The 24,335-nt window shown below is 37.0% G+C and overlaps 1 protein-coding gene across 3 annotated transcripts in view; it reads right to left on the bottom strand.

Moving 5' to 3' along the window:
* The window catches only part of WASF1 (WASP family member 1), an 87,218-nt gene that overhangs the window by 27,557 nt on the left and 35,326 nt on the right, over positions 1–24,335 (bottom strand). For all 3 annotated transcript variants that reach the window (XM_059468210.1, XM_059468212.1, XM_059468211.1), the window contains exon 2: positions 911–1,071. In XM_059468210.1, coding sequence (XP_059324193.1) covers positions 911–1,043 — 133 coding nt within the window. In that variant the 5' untranslated portion in view covers positions 1,044–1,071. The remainder of the gene's footprint in view (positions 1–910; positions 1,072–24,335) is intronic.

The raw sequence follows: 24,335 nt of genomic DNA, 5'->3' as shown, positions 1-24,335 counted from the left end.
ATAATTCAGTGTCCTCAGTTAAGTTTACCATCTAATGGCACCCTAACAGGTGAAGGGCTGCCACAACAGACACTATACAGCATATCATCAGACCAATAATTAAACCAATCTAATCAACAAACTAGGCTACACCACCTGTGACTCTAAGAAAATGGTGGAGCTAAAAGACTTTTCACATTGTAGATGTAAATACATGCACATTTAAATATTTAATGTGTTGGTAGTTTTAGTAACGTCCTAGCAGTTAAAAAGCACTTGCAGTATTGGAAATTCAAAATGCGATGGTGCTGGTTCATCTGACAACTTTTTAAGTTGCTGTAACTTAAAGAAGAAACAAGTCAGAGATCAGCCTTTTCAGCAAAACTCCTTCAGAGTTTCACAGCCCGAGAAGTATTCATTCACTCCTCTCAAGTGCACCAAGGGTAAAATTGTTGACAGAGGGAGAACAAGGAAGAAAAATTGTTAACTATTTCAAATACCATATAATAATTACATGTCTGGGTATATTTCAAAAGGTAACTCCTCTTTTTTCCTGAAAGACCACAACATGACAAAGGGTTTAAGCGGAGAGAATTAAGCAACCAGTGATATATTTCTCATTAAGTCATATTCCCTACTCAAGAATTGCTCTAAGGTTAGCAATTACTGACTTCATTAATTAACAGATATCTTTTCCTGTCACATTCCACTGGTAACAGAAATATATGAATGAAGTGTTTTAAGATGTGCTGCTAGAAAATGTCCTAGTTTTCCTTCACAGACATCCATGCTAGACACTACCCACAAAAGCACTACATTCCAGACCCAGTGACAACTTTCTACAGAGAAATTGAAAAGGTGTTCCTACTTCAAACACTGTGACTGTAAAATATATTAGTTCTAAATACAGCTATTAAGACAATGTACTTACTTAGGCTACTCAGTTGTCTGATTATATTTGCCAAGGAAATATTGGTGACACATTCCAACTCATTCTTGATACCTCGGGGCAGAGCTGTATGGCACAAGTGCCTGGGGTCTATGTTCCTTTTTACCAGCGGCATTCTGAAATGTATCAGAGGACCAGCAAACCTGTGAAGAAAACAGACACAGTATTGTTACAATTTTAATTGTAAATATTTTACATTCAGGTTATGTCTGAAGTTAAAATGACTAATCTTAACAGATAAAAATAGCTCCAATAGTACTGATAGAATTCCTTGCTCTGTGAATACCTAAATATTTTCTTCCTTTCCCAAAGAAAGATTATTTCATTCTGTCTAAATCTTTACCTGATTCAGAGTTGACTGAAGTGCCAAGTAATTTTTTACTGTTTCTGTTTTTACCTAACCCTCCCACTCACTAAAAAAGACAGGAAAATATCGGCAATCCAAAACCATTAGAGAAAGATTGTGTTCTTGATGGACAACTTCCTTATTCAGTGCAAGCAAAGTCCAACAAAAAAGTCCTTTTGTTATGAGGTCAAAGTCGAACTAGCCGTCGTCTATTATAGTTGAAAGGTAGGTATGATTCATTCATTGTGTCATGTTACCAGCAGGAGTCACTCTTCTAATCTGAACAACACTTCTACATCATACATAGTCAAGGTAGGGAAAGGGAAAATGTTGCCCTTCTCCCTACACTGCTACTGACAATTAATTCAGCTAACAATGCACCTTCCAAATATGAAAGTCTCCACAGTGAACGTGTAGTGCAATTCCCTCCAGGACTCAGAAATCCTACCCCTTCACAGTTTTCAAATTTAAATGGTAAATACATCAAGAGTCTTCACTAATTCTACAGATAGCATAGGAATTGTCTCAGGCTGTGAATCCCAGGCTAATAATTTTCTGCACCCATGACACTGCTTGGAAGGAGTTTCCCAGAGGGCAACTTACATCCCTCATCTTATTAGTGCTGCTTATTAAGACCCGTTTACTAACATGCTTCTTCACCAAAAGCTGATTCCCTCAAATTCTGTATTTTTCCATCATTTGTCATGCAACACTCTGACAAAACTCCCACTTGATATACAGAGAATGGATACACTTAGTGTTGGTGTAACTTATATTCTCCCCTCCCACTGCAGAAGAGATTACACTTTCTCCAGACCAAAGGAAAACAGGTCTTCCACAACACAACCCATATGCAGTCCTAGTCCCTCAACCACCCAGCCTGCCTGTTTCATCTGCCCTCTGCTTAGAAGTTTTACCCCAAAACGTTCTCAAGATGCAGCCAGGCTTTGTGTAGAGTCACAGAATGCACTTTCCCTACAGTATATATTTAGCCACTGTTATCCTTACTTGGTCAAAACTGAGAGGGTGTTTTTGCATAATAGGATAAGATAGAGGTGAAATTTTGCTGACCTAGAATGGCACAGTGAATTAGAAGATGCAAAGGTGACTGTAAAGGAGTACTTTCACCTCGCAGACTGCTTAGATTTCTCCTTGCCTGGTTTCCTGGGAGTATATTCTTTCACAGGAGCCAGGGCTCACTTCTGAGGGACCCAGGTGGGATCCTTAAAGTGCACCTGAGAAACACCTCTGTGTTTCCAGGATCCGATTGCATCTCATTCATTGAATTTAACATCATGTCTACCACCCTTATTTTCTTGACAGAACAATCAAAATACTCTACGCTTTTTATTGATTTTTATTTTCTAGACATATCCCAAATCTTTCTAGCCACCAAGTACCTAAGTCCTGAAAAGCCAGACTTTACACACCAACCAAATAAAATAAAAAGTGCAAATCTGAATGCAGTGTCAGAGAGAAGAAATGAAAAAGTGTTCATGAACATTTAAGTACAGGTTCATTATCATGGTTCCCCAAGAGAAAATAAAGGAACTGTTCTGTCCCTGTCAAAGAAACACATCAAATGATACATGAGCAATGTTCTACAGAAGCAATTAAATATTAATTCCAAAGTTGAGCCCTTTCTTGATTACTGCTTTAATGACAGTGTTGCATAAATACCAAGTAGACAAGTCTTTTCAAGATGGTCCAAACAAGTATGTAAATAAATATTTTCACAGAAAAATTTCACACTTTCAACATTTTCTAATATCTGAATAATGCTGTTGTGGGTGTCCTATACAAACTCATAGTATAACAAAAAAAGGTAGCAGTAGGTGCAGTAAGTATGCTGAAAGGTGTCGTTTTCAAAGAGGAATAAATTTGGAAGGGAAACAAACAACAGAAGATATAACTGACACCTTCAAAAATATTCCTAATATTTGAAAACTATGCAAAGCCTAAAGAGAGGATATTTACCAGATTCCCACAGAAATAAAAGAAGGGAGGCAACAAAGGAAAATACCACTTAATTATGCTTAAAACAAAGGAAAAGGCATTTCACACAATGTTTAATAAATTCTGAAACTAATTGCCACAGGATGCTCTATACAACAAAAGTACCTGCTGGTAATTTGTCCACTACGGACCTCATATTCTTTGCAGTTTGTTGCAATTACTAGAAGGTCTTGATGGTTCTTTCCCAATTGCAACTAGTGATCCCAACACAGGGAGTAACGGGTGTGCAACAGCAAATGGAACTTTACTGTACTCACACAGTTTCTTCACTCCTATAAAAGATATTTTTCCTAAAGTAGTTCATAAAAAGAAAGCTGAAAAAACCTGAAAGCACTATGTTTATTATATAGCTTTAGAGCTGTGAAAGAGGAAAAAACAAAAAAGGCGTTGTTACAATCTCTTATATGCTTTAGGCAAAATGCAAAAAAAAAATGCACACTCTCCCCCCACCCCACTCCTCCCCTCCATCCCAAACCATGCATTACTCAAGTCACTGGGGCAGCAAAGGAAAAATTAATTCCTAGATCATGAAATCCTGTTACCATGTCACTCCCAAGTAAGCCCTGGAAAGCGGTGGTAACCCCAGCAGGCAGAAGAGAGAAGCAGCTTGTCAGTGCATAAGAAGATCCCTCAGCTGAGAGGTTACATGACACCTCCTCAGAGGTTTGCAGCTCTCCTGTCACAGCCCTCCCTCCCCTCAGCTCCGCTGCTTCCCGGCTCGGAACTCAGGAGGGCAAGGCAATCCTCAAACACGGCTACCTCCTCTCCCCTGCAACTCCAAGCTTGGAGGCAGCTCTTCTGGAGTGAAGTGGCACTAGTTTGCACTCAGTTAACTGGAAGTACTTTACTCCATAGTGATCTTAAAATTAAACTCCTCTTTACAAAGAGATGCCCATGTCTTTTGGAGAGCCACTATTGAAAACTCTTTTGCCCCACTTCCTATACATCCTTTGAAGCACTCTGAATCCACTTGAGAAGCCAACTCTAATCTTCTTTGCAAAACCCTTTGCTACTTCACTTGCACAATGGCTGGCACAAACTCATCCCCCTCACATATGCTTCCAGTATGAGTATAGAATACAACTGTGTGTACATAACAGTTATGCCTAATGTTTTTGTTAAGCTACCATGCTTTCATATGTGACTTTTCAGGAATTAGGTAAAATGCTTGAGTTGCATTTCAATTAATTCCTATTACTTAAAAAACTAGCAGAACAAGGGCACTAAAGACAGCTAATTAAAATGTTTTCAGAAGAATAGCCTTAATGAGATTTGATCACACTTCTTATCAAAAAAGCAAGTTGTTGAGTGTATTGCAAGTCCTCTACAGCTATTAGGGGTCTTAAGGGGTGAGTGAGATTTCTGTGTCTCACAGTTCTCCAGCAGTGCTGGCAGCAGCTCAGAAACCTGCTCTCACAGGGTACCTGCTCTCACAGGGTACCTGCTCTCACAGGGTACCTGCTCTCACAGGGTACCTGCCCCCCATGCCCCTGGCTCTGGGCAGGACAGTGTCCCTGGCTGCGGTGCTCAGAGAAGGCCCTGGGGAGCACTGGGGTGGGAAACAAGCTACCACTTTCCCTTCATCACCCTCCTGTAGGAATATTTCAGAATTGCAAGATGTGTGGAGAAATGTTAAATGGTTTACTAGAAGCTTGTGAAAAATCTGAGATGTCAGTAGTCACAGTAACGATTCAAGTTTTCTAACGAGTACAGGGAGACAAGTAGGAATGAAAGCACAACAATAAGGTGGGGAAAATGAAATCTGCTCCACAGTTTAACTAAAAATTAAATTCCACTTCAGTTTCTTTTTCAGATGACTAATGAAATTTCATGATCACATGGTTTTTATTAATGAAAATTTACTTCTGATTAGGCTACATTTCATCCTTACTAAAAATGTAATTATTTTCTTAGCATTAATGAAACATATTAATCTATTATTTTTTCTATAACATGCTAATAATCCAGCACTGAATGCCTTTGCTTTGATGGAGTCAAATTTATTTCCAGTCATTTCTAGAGTATATCTTTAGACCTCAGTATTACTTGTAATTTTCCTTTAACAATATGAAACAGCAATGCCTTTCATATGCCCCATTTAATTGATCACGTTCCAGCTGCTGGCAGAACAGACCACAGTTTCAAATGCAACAATCAGTTTAACACTTCCTCCACCCACCCTAGGAAACACAAATAGAATATATAATAGTTTTTATATTTGCTTACATAATCATGTACTAACTGCATCTACACTATACACAAGCTAATAAAAAAAAATGCAATGTGTTAACAAATCTGGTAAAATCAAAATTGCGTAAGTTAAAAAAAACAAGCTCATTCTCCAGGCAAATTTTCTTTTAACTGTATTACAAGACATCATAAGTCATACCAGTTGCAGAAAATCCAAAGATGAAATTCTTATAATGCACTCCTCTACTATGGAAGGCAAATGTGCAAAGAGTTTGTGTTCCTTGTTCTTCTGCAGCCCTCACTGCAAGATCAAGATCAGGTACAAGTTTAAGAAGAAGCAGACACCTACAGAGTGGTGTCCTTCAACAAAGTAGGCCACCACCACCTACTGCTGAATCAACATAACGATTTTAAAACTCTAAAGGCAATTAACATCCCTTAAAGGATACATCTCAGATCTGACAAGATGACATCTTAAATTGGCAATTCAACAGAAATGTGTTAAAATTACAGTTTTGAAATCCTTTCTGTTTGTGAGCCATGTCGCAGAATGGAAAACCTTCTCCTTGGAACATTTCCCTCAAATCTCAGTCTTCTGTAACTCACTTTCAAATTTTTTTTTAACTTCAACTAACTAGGAAAAGACTTTTTTGCAACTAAAAAAACATGTGAAAGCAAATAAACGTGGAATATATTACTGGAATGTGATGTTGACATCACTGCTCTTTAGGAACGAGCATAACATGAATCATTGGCATCATAATACCTCCTATACTAGATTGTGCATTCAAAAAAGTTGTTACATGTTTATAGAATCATAGAATATCCTGAGCTGGAAGAAATCCATCACAATCATCAAGTCCAACTCCTGGCACCTGCACAGGACACTCCAAGAATCACTCCATGTGCCTAGAGTGTTGTCCAAACACTTACTGAAATCAGACAGGCTTGGTGCTGTGACCACTTCCCTGGGGAGCCTGTTCCTGTGCCCAACCATGCTCTGGGTGAAGAACCTTTTCCTGATATCCCATCTAAACCTCCCCTGTTTCATGCTGTTTCCTTGAGTCAGATCTCTAGCCACAAGAGTTTGGTCAACCTAAGGAGCAATGCCTATAAAGGGCATAGAATGGAAGTTGATAATTTTTTGTCCATTAAGTCACAGGGTCACCTCTAAAATATTTCATATTTCCTCTGTAGTCACAAATATGAAAAATACTGTTCCCCAACTAATAACAACAATCTCTCAAAACATTCTTTAAATATTCTGTTGCTGAACTGATGGTAAGATTATCTGGGGATAGATTAATATGTCAATGGGTCACAGAAGGCTCTAGCTCAATAACATTGTATAGGAAAGCATTTTATTATCACGACAGTAATTAAATTGCGAAAACCAGCCTACTTCACATAACTATGAAATATATTTTAAATTAATTTGCACTATTTATTCTCTATTTAATATTGACTGACTTCTGTATTGTATTAATTGTCTGGGGCAATTGGTATTTTCCTCCTATAGAACAAGCAGTAATCATATCAGCACATCTGTCACATCAGATAAGCAGAAAAGAGAGTACGGTCACAAACATGGGTAGGACTTGAGTTCTACTCAATCTCTAAGGCATAATTACAGTGTTAAGAAATTATTTTCCAGCAACTACCATCCAGCCAATTTTCTCTCAGATGTGTATCATAAGTCTCTCCCCTATGCCTGTATGCAGACCTGCACACATACCTGCACACTCATCTTTAAAGCACACAAATCAATTTGGATTTGATCACAGACACAAACTACAGCCACATCTACTTCCTTGTCAAAATTTAAAAGTTTAATACGTATTGAGCAAAACAAATGAAAAAAAAGGGCAATATTTTTTTACACTGGAAAAGCAAAAACTGTATTTTAAGCCTATGTAGCTTGTGACTACCATGAATTAGTATTGTCAAAGTGAAGGCAGTTTTGGCAAGCTATGGGTGGAAAGAAATTGAGAGATTAATAATTTCTATGCTGACTTTTAGGAGCTTTATCTGTGATAAATTTACTTTTCAAGAAAATCTTATATAGCCACTCTTACTGAGATGGCTCTGGTGATGGCAGTGTCAGCAGAGTTCTCAGTTTGGGCAGCGGAGCAAACTACAACTCCCCAGTAGCAATGCACCAAGTACAACCTCATTAACAGAAACAGCAGCAATATTTCAGAGGAGAAAGTTGATGTATCTGTTCATTATTACAGGGGCTACCGCAAGTTTGAGAGGAAGCACCAGCATATTTTCAGCAAGTGAAGCTGCAATCTGGATCAAGTCAATGAGCTCTGTGTAACAAAATACACCATCATTCCAGGAGCAACCACTCCCCACCCCATGAGTCCAGCCCTCAGGGCTTGCACACCATTTTCTATTCTGCTGTGGAAAATTATTTACCTTTCCACACTGGCTACAACCAGCTCTTTAACTTTGGGCTTTCATCAGTGTCCCCACTCACTTGTCTGGAATTCCCCCCCACTGTGTTTTGTTCAGGCTGCCTCTGGCCCCTTTTGTCCCAGTATGCAGGTGGTGGAGGCTGTCACCATCATTTATACATTCCTCTCCTCCCCTCCTCTCCTCTCTTCAAACCCTCCTGAAAAATTTCACTCTGATGACAAGTACAGAGCAAAAGCTTCAGGTATCCTAAAGACAAGGAGAGAATATGCAGGTCAATATTGGTTTCTTTTCCCCAATGCAGGTGCAAAATGCAATAGGGTGAAATAAACAGCGTGTGGATTTTGCAAATCTCATCCCTATCCTTAAGCAGAATTCCTATGAGTGAAATGGAATTCACAAACAATTCAGAGTGAACCAGCTTACTAATTGTGGCTTTTAAACAGGTCCTTTACAAGGGTAAACTCAGCTTGATTTCACATAACTTAAGTTTTTTCCTTTGTTTTCAACTATAATTTTCCAGAATATAAACAAGTACTTACTGATTTGTAAATTTATTAAGCATAAAATGTTACTTCCTTTATTTCCCACTACCTTCCCAATGGCTTCCATCTTACTATGGTGTCTTGTGAAGTCATTCACACCAACTTTATCAAATCTACAGCAAAAGCAAAAAAAACCCAACAAATCCAGCCATCATTACTGCAGTTTTCTTGCCATCTCTGTTTACCTTAACAAAGAAGTTATTTAAATCAAAATGCTCTTGGAAAAATTAAAGAAAAAACATTAAAAACAAATCAGGTTCAACACCACCTACTCTGAACAGCAGGACTGCTGGGGGCAATAAGGCACTAAGCCAGTTACACTTCTGGCTTACAGACAAAATTCAATGAACAAAGTTAGATGTGACACTGTTTAGCATGTCTACAGCAAGAAACATTCAGACTTACAAATTTCCTTCATATTAGGTATGTTAAGCAAAAATAGAAATAAGAAAATCATAATAAATTTTTTGTATAACAGCTTACTTCCAAAACACGTATAAGATCCAAAATACAGAATACACAAAGGCTAAAATTTCTGATGAAAAAAACTCTCATAGGTCTATTAAAAATTAAAATACACCACTAAGGATTTCCAGATATTAGATGTGAATTAATCAGTATTTAGGCTTAGTTTTCCTTATAATTCTACTTCTTAGTATCTTGAAACTAAAACTTTTGTTGTAAGTATGACGACCCAATCTGTTAATGACCTATTATATTTTCAAGTTTCAAAACAGTAAATAGCCAGAAACTGGATAGAATAGAATTGTATTCTTCAAATCCAAACCCTAAAGGCACAAAATATTAATCAGCAATTTCTTTCCTTCCTATATAGCACTAAATTACAGTGAAGACTTATAAAATCAATCTTGTGAATTTTTCACAGAAAAGATGAGAATCATTATACCCAAACCAGCAAAAATTGCAATGATAGTTTACAAAAAAAAAAAAAATTAACAGGTGTGTCCATACATTAATGGAAAAATATTTAAGTCATATGAAACCACATCTCACTTTATTGTTAAGATATTAATCAAGAAAAAATAGTGACGTCTTGCACTTGCATTTCTATTAAGATTTCTGAAGAAGTTAAATTAAAAAATAAAGAGCATGGGCACAATGTATTTGTGTAACATACATGTACAGACACATATGGCTACCTCAAAATAGAAATACTTTAAATTGTTATATGTAAAATTAGAAAAAGAGCTGCAAAATTTCTTATCAGCATAACTAAATATTATTCAGAATAGCCTGCACTCATTAATTTTCTCCTAGTGAGCTCCTGTCAGGTCATTTGATTAATAACAATTTTGGAAGTATCCCGGGTTCTAATTTAGGTACGGCCAAGAATGCTTAAATTAATTTTTGATTACAAGTTTTTCTCTTTTCCCCAAAGGCTAAAAATGTATTAATGCATAACATAGTATGGAACTTGAAATTGCTTTTTGAGACCCATGTTTTATCTGATGACATTTTTTCTCTCTGCATTAATCTAGTCTCCCTGTTAACAGTTTCTAGGTATAGTGTATAACACAAAAGCCCTATGATGGATTGCAACAAAAGATCTTTATTATAGTCTTGACAGAGACAGATAACTAATCCAGTGTTAATTTAAAATCAAAACCTTAGTACCAGAACCAAAGGTACCTTCTCTGTGGTTGAAGTATATCTTATCATAACATGCTACCTTTGAAAATTTTCTACAATTTCCCTTGAAAATAAACATTCCTTACAAGAACAGTTACCTCTGTTACATAGTCCTCTGTCAATCCAGGATAAGACCTATTACAAGCACTCGTGAATTTTAAACAATCTCACAAAATCTACCAAATGCACATAAAAATCAATGCCAGTACACTTCTGTTGCACAGATACCACAGCCTGCTTTTGAATGGACAATATTTTGCGGCAGCAAATGATAAATATTTCAAGGACAGGTACCTGAACTCGCTGGCTGCGAAGCAAAGCAGCCTGCTGGGTACTGGGGGGATGAGGAGTTCCAGCCCGTGGCTGCGTTCCCCACGGGCACGGTCCGGACAGCTGCCGGAGCTCCTCGCCCGCAGGGAGCCCCAGGCTGGGGCTCTGCTGCCCGCAGCCAACACCTCCCTCCCGCTGCCCCTTCCAAACAGGCTGCCTCTGGCACCCAGCATTAGAATTCAACACACAGTGCCCTGCCCTAACAACAGGGGTGGCCTTACAAAGGAAACACAGACACGCTCCCAAACTGCCCTTTTTCCCCAGACACAAGTGGAGAACCCCCCGAAGGCAAGTGATTAGGAAATAATTGTTCCTTTGGTACCAAGCTACCACGGGTAAATATTAAATTATCATGTGCCAAAAATAAAAGAAATGAGTTGCTGTGCATTGTGATGAAAGGAAGGAAGGGGAATACAAGAGTCTGGGCATTGTGTTGATATTACCGATGAATCTGAGAAAGAAATTACGTATTAATCAAATAATAAATGATGTTGGGAATCTACAGTACTAATTAGACCAATGTACAGAGGGCTGTGACTAAGAAGCATCACACAACGAAGGAGCTACTTAGGCAGTTCCTGTATATTAATTCAGCAGTGATACACACTACATTAACTAGTACTTCCTTACTAAGCTAAGTTACAGATGTCAACAATGACTGCTGGCAGCTTTTCGTGCCTCAAAACATTATTAGAGATTCGAAGAAGTGACGTTAGCACTGCAAGAGCCACGAAGGAGTCATGTATTTAACAACGAAATCTTCCCTGCACTTTATGCTATGACACCAAGCGCCTAAATGCCTTTTATGCTTAGATACCAAACCCACAAATGACAGATTATTTGGTTTGATTTTCTTTTTCACAGTTTCAAAGAAAGAATTAAGATATATCAACTATCAAGTGGGATATAAAGATGTGTAATAATCATCTTATTACGACCAGCTGAGCTTCTTTGTAGATTAATTTCCCCCCCTTGTGAACAATGAAATTCCTGAGAAGAGGATTTGCTGCAAAAAATGTCAATGCAGAAAAACAACATTTTTCCCTGTCTACTGCCATTTATGAGCCTTGCTGCAGAAAAAAAGTATTAACATCTACAGAGAAATTCTTTGCTTTTGAACTGAAATGTCATTAAATATTTCACAGTCCAGAAACATTGATGATGATTTAATAATGATTTATATTGCTATAATATATAAAATATAAAAATAAATACTATTTTAATAATTATTTACACTGTGGCAGGCTAGAAACAGATCATTACATCATTCACCTGGTGTAACAACAACAGTGGTTACACCAGGTGAAGTGAGTTAAAGACTTGCTAAGTAAAGACAGGAGGACTCAAGACATGCTGGTTTTCTATGCAGTGAAGTGTCATTTGGGACAATAATTTTTCCATTCAAATATCATCAGTTTAAATAGGGTATTTCCAGTAATTTCTTGGTAACCTCTTACAACCAACTACATACCACATATACAAAAATGTGTCAATTCTCCCTCTTTCCTATGAGCTTTGTTTGCCTATACTTTCAAATTACATACATTAATTATTACTTTGCATTATTTGTGGCATTCAGGTATTTATAGATGCCACACACTTTCTGTGCTAGAAATTCTACTAAGTTATACATTTCTGTTCTTATTTAGCAGAAAAAAAATCGAGGGGTCCAGATGAGGACCACAGAGATGGATCAGAGAGCTGGAGCACCTCTCCTATGGAGACAGGCTGAGAGTTGGGGTTGTTCACTCTGGAGACAGCTCCAGGGAGATCCTACAACACCTTCCAGTGCCTAAAGGGGGCTGCAAGAGAGCTGGAGAAGGACTTGTTACAAGGGCACGTGGTGATAGAAGAAGGGAGAATGGCTTTAAATGGAAAGAGTTATAGTTAAATAGATATTTAATGTTTAGAATAGACATAAGGAAGGAATTCTTCACTGTGAGGGTGGTGAGGCACTGGGACAGGTTGCCCAGAGAAGCTGTGGATGCTCCATCCCTGTAAGTGTTCAAGAGCAGGCTGGATGTGGCTCCAAGACACATGGCCTAGGTGTGGAACTAGGTTTTCTTTAGAGGTCCTCTCCAGTACAAATAATCTTATGTTCTGTGAATACTTTTAATTATGTCATCATTTGTTGCTATTGCCTACTCTAAATTTGCAACTGCATAAATTCAATCTTGCAAATTCTTTTTTTCCCCAGTTAAGTTTCTTGTTGAGATGTCCTTTGCAGGTTGAGGTCTGAGTTCCAGACTCTCAAACTCCTGGTCCTTTAAGCAGCTATTCTGGAATGAAATGAGATTCTTTACTGGATGACATTTAGAACTTGCAACAGGAAGTTTTTTTCTATTAGCCTGATTTATACGACTTCCACTGAATAAATAAATTTTTACGCAAAATCAAGGAAACTAGTCATGTGAATATTTATTAAGAAGAAATGTGAGCTATTTTCCCTTCTGTCATAACACTGATGAAATATTATATAAAAGAATCAGTATACATTCAGCAAATTTATGTAGCAAGTAGGGATTACATGCTTGAAGATTTTTAAATGTGCTGTATTTTAATAAATTAATTTTAATTAACTATTCCATAGTTTCTGCAAGCCATAATTTAAACACCTTAAAATATCTCATAAGGAAAAACTCATTTTCCAGACAAAATTAGATTTCTTTGTAATTCTGTAAGCAACACATTTGAAGTCCTCATATTTACATAAGTATTTTCCCCTAAGTTTAAATACTCAATTTAATTATAGCCAGCATTTATTTTCACTGTCCATGCCTGAGTTTGAGTAGTATTCTTGCCATGAAATGAATAAATATTGGTGAGAAAACTAATTCCTTTGGTGAAGATTAGAACTAATTAAAGATAGTCCTCTCAAGGCATTTGTGTCATCGTTGATTGTGAGCTTTAACTAAAGCTGCTCCCATAATTGGGATATCTGTAGAATGCCTTCCCTCTCTGGTTTCCTCCAGCTATTTACATGTAAACTAACACTGTCACCTTTCCACTGCCTGTAACATTTGCAAAGACATACATTTTAACAATATGTACAGGAGCTCAACAACGTTTCAAATATCTGCTCCCTATGACCTTCCTCTTAAATTTGACAGTCACTTAAAAATATTGAGATGAAATAGGAATCAGACAGACAGACAAAGAATGACCACATTCACCTCCTTTTCTTGACTCCAGTTTGGAAACTTGATTTTTAAAATCTTTGAGTTGGTTTTGTACTATGGATCCAACAATCATTATTTAAAATACCAGCTGAAATAACTGAAGGCACAAACATGAAAGAAGGACATTTTGAAATTCATACATCCTTATAGTTTATGATTTGGGCTTGGAAATACAAAATCCATGTAAATGAAAACTCCAGTCGGCAAACTGGAGATGCCATCTCTCAGTTTCAAGCAGAGAGAAACTAGTCCCATATGGAAGCTTTTCAAGGGAACTTCACTAGGTCAGAAGATTGTGTTCAGTTGTGCATTCACCTTACATCAGAACTTCTTAATAGAGAGACAGTAAAGGCCCACCTCCATGGCTTATGGCACCAGCAGGATTAAGTCACTATGAGCAAAGAACCTGCAGGTATATATTTATCAAGGAAAAGAAGGTGCTCTCAGTCTGCAAGGAAAACATCCTCAGGCCCATTACATGTGACAATCATAGCAACTTCTATCATAAGGGAAACACTGACTTAACATGGGTCTCTGCTGGCTCCTCCAAGGGAGTCAAGGGATCACATAGAGGAAAAGAAGGTTTATTCTTGACACAGTACAGCAAAAATATTAGCCATGAGGAAGGGCAGATCTAGTAAGGGAGTTAATAAAGTTGGCTCTTTCTGTCTTAACAAATATTTAGCAGAGAGTAGATAGTGAAAGAATAGGGATGTAGAAATGAGATTATCTTTAGCTGTCTCTACAGGGAGCTCTGAAAAGACAGCTTGCAATTATTAGACTTTGAACTAGTACATATAATTATCAAGAAATAAAGATGCCTCAAAGGTAGATAATGTAAGAACTCAATAATTTCAGTAATTCCTTTTGCAATTAAGATATGCTAACTGTAGAAATTCAGAGAATTTAGGACACAGTATTAGACCAGAACTGTATAAAATGCTACTTATCAAATATTGGTGCTATCATCAAAATACTGGTTTCAAGCATAGGAAAAAATAGGAAATGGATGTGTCTGTGAAGACACCAACATAGTTGCTTCAGCTGCCTCTGAGGACAGCAGCTGGGAATCATCACAGCCAGCTCAATGCTGGAGTTTCCACAGAATGCCCAGGAATCACAAGTGCCTAAAAAGAGCCATCCATTTCATTCACTTTTTTCCTTTTTTTTTAACCAAGGACATACGGAACAAGCAGGAAATCAAAAAGGCCTCCATGGGCTCCAGGTTAACCCTGTCTACCCTCTTTTAAGCACAGGCACCAAAGGTAGGATGATTCTTGCTTCCTGAATTACAGCCTGATGTTTGAAGAACTCATTTAAGAAATGGAAAGACTGATTAAAGGATGAACACAAGATTAAGAGGAATGAATTCATGCCTCCCTTACTGCAGTAATCAAAAGCATTAAGCAACAGAACACTTTTGTGTGAAGACTCTTGAAACCAAGCAAGCAAACAAGGAAGTCAAATCTTATCAAGAAACTGAGAAATTAGCTGCAAGTAGAAGAACTTAGTTCCCAGACTTTAATCCCAGAAAAGAATTATGCACTTAAAACATACATATATATATATACATATATATATATATATATATAGAGAGAGAGAGAGAGAGAGAGAGAGAGAGAGAGGGTGTCATTATATATACAGTCATTAGATAAAACCAGTTTCAGAATTATTGAATATTAGACATGTGTCCTTACAGTTGAATGTCCTGGTCACTTGAAAGGTACTTTTCCATTTTTCCTCTATTACTTAGCTCTTTCTCCCCTAGAAAGGGGAAGACATAGGTTTAAATCACCTGTCTTGAGTGCTGTACCCATATTTTTCAGTGCTCTAATATGGCATAACCAAACAAATGTTTTCAGTCAGAGACAGTAATGACCACTCTCAGATGAGATGAAATTGGTCACAGACCTAATCCCCAAGCCCATCTTTTCAAGCTTCTCCTGGGAATAATAGAGAATTCAGGAGGCTACCCACATACCCAGACAAATTAAGCATCCCTAAGCATGTGGTGATTTAAGTTAAATGTCTCAATTAGGCAGGGAGGAGCTTAATATATTTATAAACATAGCATTAAGCAGTCTTGGAAAATAAACATATTTTACTGCCTGTGATGTATATATTTTGGGTAGGATATATCATGCTTAAACCACAAACCTAATCCTATGTAATGCAAAAGACAATGCTATATAATCCTATTTATTAACTAAACTAATCAAGATCCACCTTAAATCTAGTTATAACCTTGACCCTAACATTAAATGAAGTACAATTCATTCCTTCGAAGACATGAGACAATATACCAATCCCATTCTAGATTAATAATTAATATTAACTTTAAAAATTCTGTCTCTCAAACTGTACTTTTATACTTTATTATCCCTCCTGTTTTACATAACTAAAACATATTATAACTGAATTTAAATTAATTAAATCTAGAAAATAGTATGCCTCTCTGAGGGAAGACAAGTTGCGTAGTCAAGGAAGTTCAGAATACTTTGATTAACATGTGAACTTTGTTTCAAGTCAGGAGGTGTTCTTTGGATATTGATTCAGGTTATTTTATTAATTTACAGATGAGAAAACTGTCCAGGAGTCTGGAATGTACACTGAAACACCAGCCAGGAACCCACACAATTTGAAGACACCCCAGAAAATGAATGGATGTGGAATCTCACACGGGGTTCAGCATAAGGATGGGCTGTTATATGGCACAGAATACCTGAGTCACCTCGTGTGTGGGAAGAGGATGCTTGGAGGTGTCCAAAAGACATGTAAATGTGGCACTTGGGGAAATGGTTTAGTGATGCCCTTGGCAGTGTAAGGCTATTGACTGGACTCTATGATCTTAAAGGTATTTTGAATCAAAATGATTCTATGATTCATACAAAAATTCATGGAAATATTAATCCAACAAATTGAGACAGTCTTTTTTTAAGTAAAAAAAGCAAAATTAATTATAAAGATAATATTTCTGTGTAGTAAACTCCTGATTTCAATTATAGTAAAGAATATTTCCATACCACTAAAATTCTTAGCAACAAATTTGAAATAATAAAAAAAGGCAAAATTTCTATTTTCCCAATAAATGTTATAAATAAAAATTCTAAATAAAATCCTTGCCTTACCCTATATAGCACAATGACAGATGCAATCAAATAATAACAGTCTGTTTGGTTACTCTTGCTTATTCTGCAAGATCTTCAATCAAAACCTTTATCAAAAGACAAGAAAAAATCAAGTAGGAAAGTAAAAAGATTGCTCAAAAAATATACTACCTTTAATTCAATCTGAAATAAATGAATGCTTTTGAATGCAACAAGTAAAAGCTAAAGCAGCCACCAAATGCCATTTATATTACTTGCAGATCAGTGCTTCAAGAGACATGGCTATGCACTCAATAGAGTAGATAATGAGTTCTTACTAATAGTCTGGAGATGCTCTGCGTCAGTAAGCAGGAGAGAATATCACATTGGTGAGAAAATTGATGCTGGTGTTTATTCACTAAGAGAAGACAGCTTTACATTTATATATAGATGCAATGAAAGATCCCAAAGACAAGATGTAAAAAAGAAAACCTAACCTGGATTGCCATAATACAATTTCTGCACATTTCTGAAAAACCACAGCAAATTTAGCAGTTTTTATAATCCATAACCTCAGTTTTGTAGTCTTCCCAAGGAGCTAGATTCTCCTGTGGTGAAAAATACTACCAGAACTCCTTGCTGAACCCAGACTAAAAAGGCTAACAAAATTAGGAGCTTTGATAATTTATATTTAACTCACATGGCAACTCCTACATGCTGGGAGTTCTATAAGAACTCAGATGATTATTGCCATGTACACGTTTAGATGAACTAAGATTGATCTTGCATGGCAACTCCCACGTGCTTGAAGTTATTCTATGAGTGTTCAGATGATCATTCCAACGTACATAAGCCAGGGGGAGGGCGCAGCACAGTAATCTGAGTATTACAGCAACAAGAAAGGAGGTGTCAAAATTTGTATTTTGATCATACACTGAACCTACTTTCCTCTAAAGAACTAATCCGAAAGAAACTAACAAAAAAACCCCCCAAAACAACAAAAAACAACAAAACAAACAAAAATAAAACAACCAAACAAAACCAAAAATAAAAAAAAAAACAATTAACCAAATCAACCAAAAAACAACAGAAAGAAGACAACTCCTCTGTTTTACAATTTAAGCTACATCACAAGTCTAAAGCATCTTCTTCCAATACCCAGTTTATATCAAGTATCACCACAGGGATAATATTTGCTAATATAAGAGAAAAGGAAGAAAAAGTAACAAACTGTGACCTTGTCCAAGACTTTACACTTATACCATTAAATTATCATTGTATAAATATTTGGACAACCTTGTCCATAAATAAAAACTATTAAACTAATTATCCAGCTCTTGTAGTCATACAGTCATTCCTAATGAAGGCTGCAAGTTTACCTAGCCATAATTACTCCCCACTACTGATATCACTCAAAAATATTACTGCTTATTGAAGAAAGAGTAGCATCTTGTCACCTAATTAAACAAAATAACCAAATGATTATGCAACACTGAGCAAAACTGTTGAGGATGAGGAGATTCTTGTTCCTTATAGACCTAGTCTTAAGTAACAGTTAAACTGAAAAAAAAAAGCTTTAGGAACAGGCTTTTCTCATTACAAAGTAGATAATTTCACTGTGAAGGTGCTTTGCTGAGAAAGCTTCATTTAAATAGTTTTCAATCACCACTTTGTTTTTTTAGAAATTTCTAATTGTAATATCATTGAATGAGCAGAAAAAAAGTTTCCACACTTCTGAGAAGTCTGCATGCAACTTATATTTTTTGTCTTCAAGGGGCCTCAGTTTCTTCACTGTTGCTGCCAACTGTCTTGAAGTTCACCTGGTTTTCTAAAAATAACTGCAGATGAGAACACCAATTCTAAAAACAATCTCCTTTCAGCTACTGATTAGGATCATTGAAACAGTACTGAACATGTGATGGTGGGCACTCCTGGCCATCAGGCAACTACAAAGGCCATGAAGCCTGCTGAAGTGGCTCCACAGGCTGAGTTCGTCAGCATGAAAGCACTCTTACCCAGAGACTTCACCTTCACTTCAGGAAGCCCTAACATTCCCTCCAAGACAAAGTCACTCCACTCTGTACTTTTGTGCAAAAATCCCACAAGGATCTCTGCCAGGACTTCTCAAAGAAGAATTGCCTAGGGACAGCTGGCAGAATTTCTTGCTGGTTTGAGTCACTTTGGAGAGACCACAACTTGACAGATGAACTCTTTAATCAGCCATGTTCAACAGAGCACGTTTTGAATCCCTGTTTGTTTGCTTTTCTAACCCCTCCAGACTTTCTGAGGGGAAAAGAGGCAGCAGCAAAGGCAATTTCTGCTACTCCTCCCTTCAGCCTGCTACCCTGCACAGGTCACTCAACAACATCTCTCTCTGAGTTGAGCACATCCAGATGCTCAGCAGACTGAAGACTGCAAGAACCCACAATGAGCAAAGCATAAGTGCTCCTGTGAGAGCTTTAAAAGACTCAAAGAACCACAGATCTGAGTAAAAGTGAGGGAAAGTTTCAGGTCATCTACAGTCCCTTCTTCCACTACAAGGGAGGATCAATTATGCTCAAGTTATTTCTGGCAAATGCTCAGTTAACCCATCCTTAGAAACATCCACAGGTGTCTTAAGAAGTCTGGCAAGCTTTCCCAAAGAAAGTTGTGGCAACATTTCACAAAAACTACAGGCCATCTGCATACTTGAGAACTAGTATATTTTATCATACCTTTGAATAAATATTATTGCCACAAAAAAAAAAAAAAAAAAAAAAAAAAAAGAAAATACAGGAGAAAAGAAGGAGGTGTGGTGGGGGGTGGGGGAGAGTTATCACAACAAAAATAGCTCATCTAGGGAAACAATCTAACCCCCAGAAAAATATGCCTTGGTTTTGTGCCTCACTCAAAGCTTCAATCACACAAGTTCTGGCAAATTTAGCTTAAGCTGTCAGTGGTGTCTGCTGATGTACTGAGCTGACAATAAATGTCTACTACCTGTGAGGCAAATTCAAATTGTTGCAAATATTGTACAGACAGAAATGAAATTATTAACTGATAATGCTACTGGACTATTCACTTAAAATCTTCCTATTGAAAAGAGGAAATGAACATTATATTCAGTATTCAACAAGCATTAAATTATCATCTGTGGCTTGGTGCATACTATGTGTTAAAGAAAGCCTGATACTTCTTTTAGTATTAAAAGACACTCTTTAGAAATGCTATATAAATTAAGCATGAAGCTACTGCTTGCTCCTCTGTACTACAGATTTCCTCATTTGTTAATGGAACTATGTATAAAATAAGATAATTAGAAAGTGACAATACAAAACTATAAAGGAAAGGGAAGGACTTTATCATAGAGCTCTGAAGAGCTGGCTGAATTTCAAACAAAGAACTTAGTGGGTGGGGGAGGGAACACAGAGAGTACTTACGTTATTCTCATTATTCAAACTACAAACTTCCTGGAGCTTGTTCACTGAAATGAGGATGGTTAATCTTAAGTATTCCATAAATTCCACAGATCAGCTGAAAAGTCTTCTGAGGCATGGATTAAAGAACTTTCACAAGGCATCCCTAGTTCATGCATGGGCTAACTGCTTCAAAACACCACGCTCTAAGTCTGTATAGGTAGAGCCACAATACAAATCCTTCTGGGATAACTCTAAAGTGTTCAAGGTGTTAAAATTGGATAAAATTAATCCAAAGAAGGCCAAATTATTTGAGCTCCTAGTAGAGCACACAGACCAAAGGGTAAAGAAGCAGTGTTGAAAATTGTGAAGGTTCTCTTTTTGTGCTTATTATTATTTTTACTGCAGTATCATGTTGAGATGCTATTTAGTGCTAGATGGGGAATTACACAACTCCTGCCCTGAAAATCTCATTTAGTTTTAGAGGTTAAATCTCAAATAACTGTGGAATCCTGACCTACTGGCACTGGACTCATTTAATACTGGACAATCAGAAGGAGGAAACATTTATTATGCATTTGGTTGGTTTTTGGGTTTTTTTCCTAATTAAGGTAAAATGCCATTTCCTTTTTTTGAACAAAAAAATTATTTTCCTGTTATAATGACAGGGAATACATTTCAAACAAAAACGTTCTGTCAAGTATATTATTCTAATGTTACTATTCTGGCTGATCTGTTCAGCTATTTGTTCCATTTTACTATTCTGGGCTCTCAACAGAAGAGCTGGAAAAAGTACACATTTGCATATTTCTACATTACCAGTGTTTCTACATTAACAGCATGTACTATACAGCTCATACTTCCAGTGCATAGCATTGAATACAATACTTTTCTACTTCTCCTTGCCATTTTTTCTTTTCCTTCATTTTATATACAATTACATTTTAAAATGTGTTTTAAATGCTTAATTTTATCAAATTATTAATGCCTATGTTTCAATATTTATGGATGCATGAATAATTTAGAATACATTATTTATACTTTCAGCATTAGAACAGGAATTGAAAATTCAACGCACCATTTTACATCCATTTTTTGTCCTAAATAAAAACTTTAATATACCAGGCATATTGGAAACTTTGTGGAAAGAAGCCTGGGAACAAAAAATATACTAACATTGATAACGGAATTATGTGCTGGAGAGTTTGAAGTCAAATCTAAGTAACAAACTAGCATTTCAATGACTAGTACACAAGCTGGATTGAAATAATAGACAGGAATAAAAGGCTTTGCTGCATATTGCTACCTGCCAACCATGATAGTGACACCAATTATAACAGATGCATCAGTTGCTAATAGACATCAGAGATGTAGCAACTGTGGAGCATTCAATTCCATTAAACAATTATGCAGATGGAAAAAAACCCAAAACAAATATGACATTTTTTAGGTGTTTCATATCAGAGGTTGTTTCATGGTTAGCACGACAAAACAAGCAATCATTTGCCTGTGACCTCACTAGTGCTGAATACAGGCAGACAACCACTGCCCTGGTCCTGCTGAGCACACTATTTCTGATACAGGTCTGAGTGGTCATCTGGGCACAGCTGGCTCACGTTCAGCCCCTGCTGAGCAGCACCCCCAGGTCCTCTTCCCCTGGGCAGCTTTCCAGCCACTCTGCCCCAGCCTGAAGTGCTGTGACCCAAGGAGTGAGCATATCACCTTGTGGAACCCTGTACAACTGGCCTCAGCCTCTACATCCTTCTACAGCCTTCCTGCCCTCCAGCAGATCAACACTCGTGCCCAAGTGGGTGTCATCTGCAAACTGACTTGAGAGAACCTTGTCCAGATCTTCAAAAAAGAACTTACTCATGCACAAGAGTAATCCGGCTCATGCAGCCTACTCACCTTTTAAAAAAGGCTGTAAACAAAATTCCTCACTAAAGTTTTTTTAGCAAAGTAAACACTGAGACATGAAAGCAAAGTTTGGGGAAAAATAACTGATTAAAATAGAGGAATCAGAAGATCAGAGTTCAGACTCAGCTCTTGCAATGGAGGAAAGTCACTTGCACAGGGGGCTGCTCTGGGAGCTGTCCTGTTTGACACATCCATAAGTAACATGGCAAGGAGAAAGGGGTGGCAGTTCTTCAGCAAGGTGAGAAAATATACTGATGGTATGTACTACAAGTAGTAAAGAGGAGTGCCCTAAAGACCAGCAAAAACGCTTATCAGTCTGAGGGACCAGGCAATAAAGAAGCTGGTGAAATTCAATTTAGATTAATGTAAAATAATACATGTATGGAAAACTAATCCTGGCTTCATATATAAAACAAGAAGCTCTGAGAAGTAACACTAGGGAGCAGAAGAGATAATTCCATGAAAGCATCAGTTTGGTGCTTGGCCATACTAAAAAAGCAAATTAGAAAATTCAAGAAGCATTATGCAAATTAGGGAATATTAAGAAAGAGTATCAAACAGAAAAAAATATTCTATATAATTCTATAAAATTACACTTGTTCCATACTTTACATATTGCATGAAGCTTCTACCTGCTCCTCTCAATACAAGGCGGAAAAGGTTCCAAGAGGGCAAAAAGGATCTATGATATGAACTGTCTCCGTATCTGGAAAGCTCAAATGTATGGAATGCTTCTGTGAGCAAAAAAAAGTGAGTTACTACAACAGAGAGCTTAAAAATCTTTAGTGGAAACACCTTACATAAAGATTAGGTATTCATGTTTTCTTCCAAAATAGCAAACAAATGGATAGCACAAAAAGGTAAGAGGAGCCAGGTTCAAAGCAAACATGGCTGGACTTCAAACAACGAGCAACAGCACCATGGACTTCGTGCAGGGGGCACTGAATGTGATTCACGTGACAAAGTCAAGGGAAGAACGGACAAGCACCTATGAGAGCTCATGGCAGGTTCCTAAACAGACTAATTCCCAAGAGTTTAAAAAACCTGCAAGATGAAAATACTCAGAAGCTGAAAGAATTTCAGCAGGAATTATATGGGCTAATCCTATTCTTACTCTTCTCCAAGCATCTGCTGGTGGTCACTGTTGGAGTATGAATATTAAGCAAGAAAGATTGGTACAGAATTCATTTTCTGGTTAGATATTTGGAGGCAATTTTCCTAACTAATTAACACAATCTAACTAATTTTCCTAACTAACACACAATCACATTACAAAGACTGAAGTAAGGGAGTACAATCATAGCAAATAACTTTGCAGTAGTTTAAGTATTTAAAGATAGGCACTCAGATTACATTCCACTGTCCTTGAAATCATGCTCAGGTGGAAGCTCCTTCTTTAAAAGTTCAAATCCTTCTTGCAACTTAGTGCTTGAACCTATGAAAGCTAGGTATGATTACTCCTACAGTAAATAGTTTATGTATAATCCTTTACTTGAACTAATCTTTTCTCTGAATTTTAGGTATTTTCCTGTGTTTCTCAGCCAGCAACATACAGCCAGACTTAGGCAAGAAAGTTGCATATGGCCCATCCTGTCTTATGATTCTTATGACAGTCCCAGCTGGTATCTACTGCAGGGCAATAAACTCCAATGGAAAACTATTTCAGGACCACAAAACTCTGTATAGTTAAACACTTCTTCTAGTTTCCAACCTAAGCATATTCATGCCCATTCTTATCGATAGTTGTTCTTTTGCCAAAACCATCATTTAGCTTAAGTAACTCTTCTTCCTTCAATGTTTACTCTCTGATGTACTTAATATGGGGGGTGTGTCACAATTCCTTCAAACTTGTGTACATCAAATAAATCAAAATCCTACTCCTTAGCTGCATGCATTACATGCATATAATCAAAAATATATAATAATATATATAATGGTAATATAATAAATAATAAGATACTATAAATCTATTTTCTGAATACAAAATTTTACATTAAATAATTCCACTGTTTTGTAAAATGGCACTATTTTATTTCTAGCTATTTCAGAAATATTTTTTTCTGATACAGACTAATAGCAAATTTTCCTTTACAGAATTCAGATTCTGTTTTGCTTGGCAATTATTGTCTAGGTCAGTCAGGGCTCCTCATGTTTTCTCATGCACTCTTCTATGGATAAAGATAAAAATGTTTCTTTTGACATTTGGACTTTCTATTACAAGTCACCCTAATCAATTCAATCTTCAATCTTTCACCATTTAATGAGGTTTTCAATTTCTCATCTACAGGTGAGAAGATCAACAGCTTCCCACTTTCTGTCTACTCATTAAGACTGG

Source organism: Ammospiza nelsoni, chromosome 3 (assembly GCF_027579445.1).
Source record: "Ammospiza nelsoni isolate bAmmNel1 chromosome 3, bAmmNel1.pri, whole genome shotgun sequence".
Lineage (NCBI taxonomy): Eukaryota > Metazoa > Chordata > Aves > Passeriformes > Passerellidae > Ammospiza > Ammospiza nelsoni.
The sequence above is the reverse complement of the archived record's forward strand: the minus strand, read 5'-3'. Positions and strand labels throughout refer to the sequence as shown.